Genomic DNA, 3,410 nt, shown 5'->3' with positions numbered 1-3,410 from the left:
AGTAACAATTAGTTTTATTGTTCGGTTCGTTAACTTTGGCGATGGGCACTGCTAGCTGCCTGTCCTCTTATTAGAACTTTAAAATTAGGAATAGTTATGTCTGAGGTATCATTCAAACACTAATGTGAAAGTTGTTATATTTTCAATCCTCAATGGTTTTAGTGCCACGTTTTCGAAGTGTTTTTTTTATCAGATTTTTGGTTTTTATAGCAACGAATACACAAACCGTATACAAGATTACAACGGTGTATAAATATATCGATGTATATTATGTGTTACTTATCAATGAACTAACGTGGTCTTTCAGAACATCTTAGACAGATTCAACCCTTGTGCCAGACAGCTGATTACAGCAGGGAAGTCCTACCTGAAAGCTTTACACGGTTAGTTTTGGTGTTCTGGGATACATTAAATGTACACAAAGAAATAGGATTTTATATTATTTTATGTGCTGTAATATATAACAACAAATGTAAGTATAACAATATTACATGTATTTGCATTTTATAGTATGAATAACGTAGCTTTGTTTGAGTCTAAAGATTGGATTGTTAGATCTTTGTCTTTTTTTTTTTCACAATGTGAAAAAATTTTGAGCCTAAAGTTTTTCGACAGTGAAAAGTGGATTTTTAGATCTTTGCCTTTTTTTACAGTGTGAATAGCATAGCATTAGTTAAGTTTAAAGTTTTATACTATGAAAAGTGGATTGTTAGATCATTGCCTTTTTTTACAGTGTGAATATCATAGCATTAGTTGAGCCTAAAGTTTTCGACTACGAAATATGGATTGTTAGATCTTTGCCTTTTTTTACAGTGTGAATAACATAACATTAGTTGAGTTTAAAGTTTTTCGGGTGTGAAAGTGGATTGCTAGATCATTGCCTTTCTTTTTACAGTATGAATAACATAGCATTAGTTGAGTCTAAAGTTTTTCGACTACGAAAAAGGGATTGTTAGATCTTTGCCTTTTTTTCCATAGTTTTGTTTGAGTTTATGGGTTTTCAGGTATGAAGAGTAGCTGGTTAGATTTTTATCTTTTTACGGTCTGAATAACCTAGCTTCAAGATTCTGTAAGATAAACACGCAGGCTGACAAAACCGATAGAATTTTAGCAACTGTCGAATTAAAAATGTACTTTTAGCTCATGTTTTTTTAAAGAGAATAAAAAGCCTATTAAAATAGGTGTTTTTTACGCTTAGCATTTCGGTCTTCGCAAACTATGGCGTTTCGCTACGTCCCTAGCAAAACGGCTTCATTTAGTCGAAGATCTGTAATGTTTTAAATTTTTTAATTTCCTAGAGACAGTCACTAGGACTGAAAGTTGTATATTGCAGTTGTTTTTATACTTCCGACTATGTTATGCACCTTGGATTTCAACTTTTTCAGAACTTCCTATTTTTCTGAAGTCGATAAGTATGCGTAGGTTTCTCTTTGCTAACTGCAGTTTCAGCATGGATTACTAACGGTTTCAGCATGGATTACTAACGACGATTTCGAGCAGATGAAATTCTACACTCGCGGTAGAACAATTGATGAGGCTGGCTTAGTTAGTAGGAACCAGATGGCGTGGCTCAAGAGCAGAATGACGAACGATGTCTTACCACTGCGATCAAGGAAACACAAACTGTAGCAACTTTTTTATCTTGCAATAAATATCTGAGGAGTAATCTCCAAAAATAACAATAAGAAGGCAGGCTTTAGGATGTGGCAGAGGGTAAAATAAATGGCGTGCTAGATACCAAATGATGGATCCTTTCCTGTCAGACAGTACATTTAAAAGATCATCTTAAACTTTAAGACGTAAGATAAGAACATTATTGCAGACAAAGAAGAAAATACTTACTGACACCCTACGTAGAAGTTACAAAAAAAAGACAATAAAAAGCTATTAAAACATGAAGTGTGCTACTAAATCTATAACACCAGATATGCTACTAAATCTATAACACCAGGTATGCTACTAAATGTATAACACCAAGTATGTTACTAAATGTATAACACCAAGTATGCTACTAAATCTATAACACCAGGTATGCTACTAAATGTATAACACCAAGTATGCTACTAAATGTATAACACCAGATATGCTACTAAATCTATAACACCAAGTATGCTATTAAATGTATAACACCAGGTATACTACTAAATCTATAACACCAAGTATGCTACTAAATCTATAAAACCAAGTATGCTACTAAATGTATAACACCAGGTATACTACTAAATCTATAACACCAAGTATGCTACTAAATCTATAAAACCAAGTATGCTACTAAATCTATAACACCAGGTATGCTACTAAATCTATAACACCAATATGCTACTAAATCTATAACACCAAGTATGCTACTAAATATATAACACGCTACTAAATCTATAACACCAGGTATTCTACTAAATCTATAACACGCTACTAAATCTATAACACCAAGTATGCCACTAAATCTATAACACCAGGTATGCTACTAAATCTATAACACCAAGTATGCTACTAAATCTATAACACGCTACTAAATCTATAACACCAAGTATGCTACTAAATCTATAACACGCTACTAAATCTATAACACCAGGTATGCTACTAAATCTATAACACGCTACTAAATCTATAACACCAGGTATGCTACTAAATCTATAACACAAGTAAACTTAAACACAATACAACACATTAATGATCTGACAACATTGATATGTAAACTTAAACACCATGTAACACATTAATGATCCGACAACACTGATATGTAAACTTAAACATCATGTAACACATTAATGATCCAACAACACTGATATGTAAATTAAACACCATATAACATATTAATGATCCGACAACACTGACATGTCAACTTAAACACCATATAGAAATCTTTAGATACTTTCACCTATCACCAACGTATCTGGACTTATCTCGAAAGCGTGTTTCTCAAATAGACTTAGTGTTTTGCTGTTCAATATCAACAAATATGTTTCATGTTACAGTTCTTTCTATTACTGTTGATATACCAGTCGTGTAGGGAGTTTCGTGTTACCTTCGAACAACTCATTCTAGATTTACTGAAGTGGTTGGTGTGAAATATATGCTGAATAGTTTTGTAGTTACATGTTAGGAGTTATTTGTTTTATTTTGCTTAACTAACTATATGCTGAATAGTTTTATAGTTACATGTTAGGAGATATTTATTTTATTTTGCTTAACTAACTATATGCTGAATAGTTTTGTCGTAACATGTTAGGAGTTATGTATTTTATTTTGTTAAGTAAATATATACTGATTAGTTTTGTAGTAACATTTTAGTAGTTGTTTTTAACTAAGTATATGCTGAATATTTTTGGGTTTATATTGTTGCGTCAGCGAGGTCACGTGACTAGTGTCACGCCACCTATTTTCTAGAAATATCCTGTTCCTTCGTGAAT

General features: G+C 32.3%; 1 protein-coding gene across 1 annotated transcript in view; it reads left to right on the top strand.

The window, feature by feature from the left end:
- Positions 1-307: 307 nt before the first annotated feature.
- Positions 308-3,410, top strand: part of LOC106472506 (brain-specific angiogenesis inhibitor 1-associated protein 2-like) — a gene marked incomplete at its 5' end in the record, with an annotated part of 28,467 nt that continues 25,364 nt past the window's right edge. The window contains one exon of the mRNA XM_013933161.2: positions 308-383. Within this exon, the coding sequence (XP_013788615.1) occupies positions 308-383 (76 nt within the window). The remainder of the gene's footprint in view (positions 384-3,410) is intronic.

The sequence above is a fragment of the Limulus polyphemus genome, unplaced genomic scaffold, assembly GCF_000517525.1.
Source record: "Limulus polyphemus unplaced genomic scaffold, Limulus_polyphemus-2.1.2 Scaffold5387, whole genome shotgun sequence".
NCBI lineage: Eukaryota > Metazoa > Arthropoda > Merostomata > Xiphosura > Limulidae > Limulus > Limulus polyphemus.
This window is presented reverse-complemented; position numbering and strand designations above follow the sequence as displayed.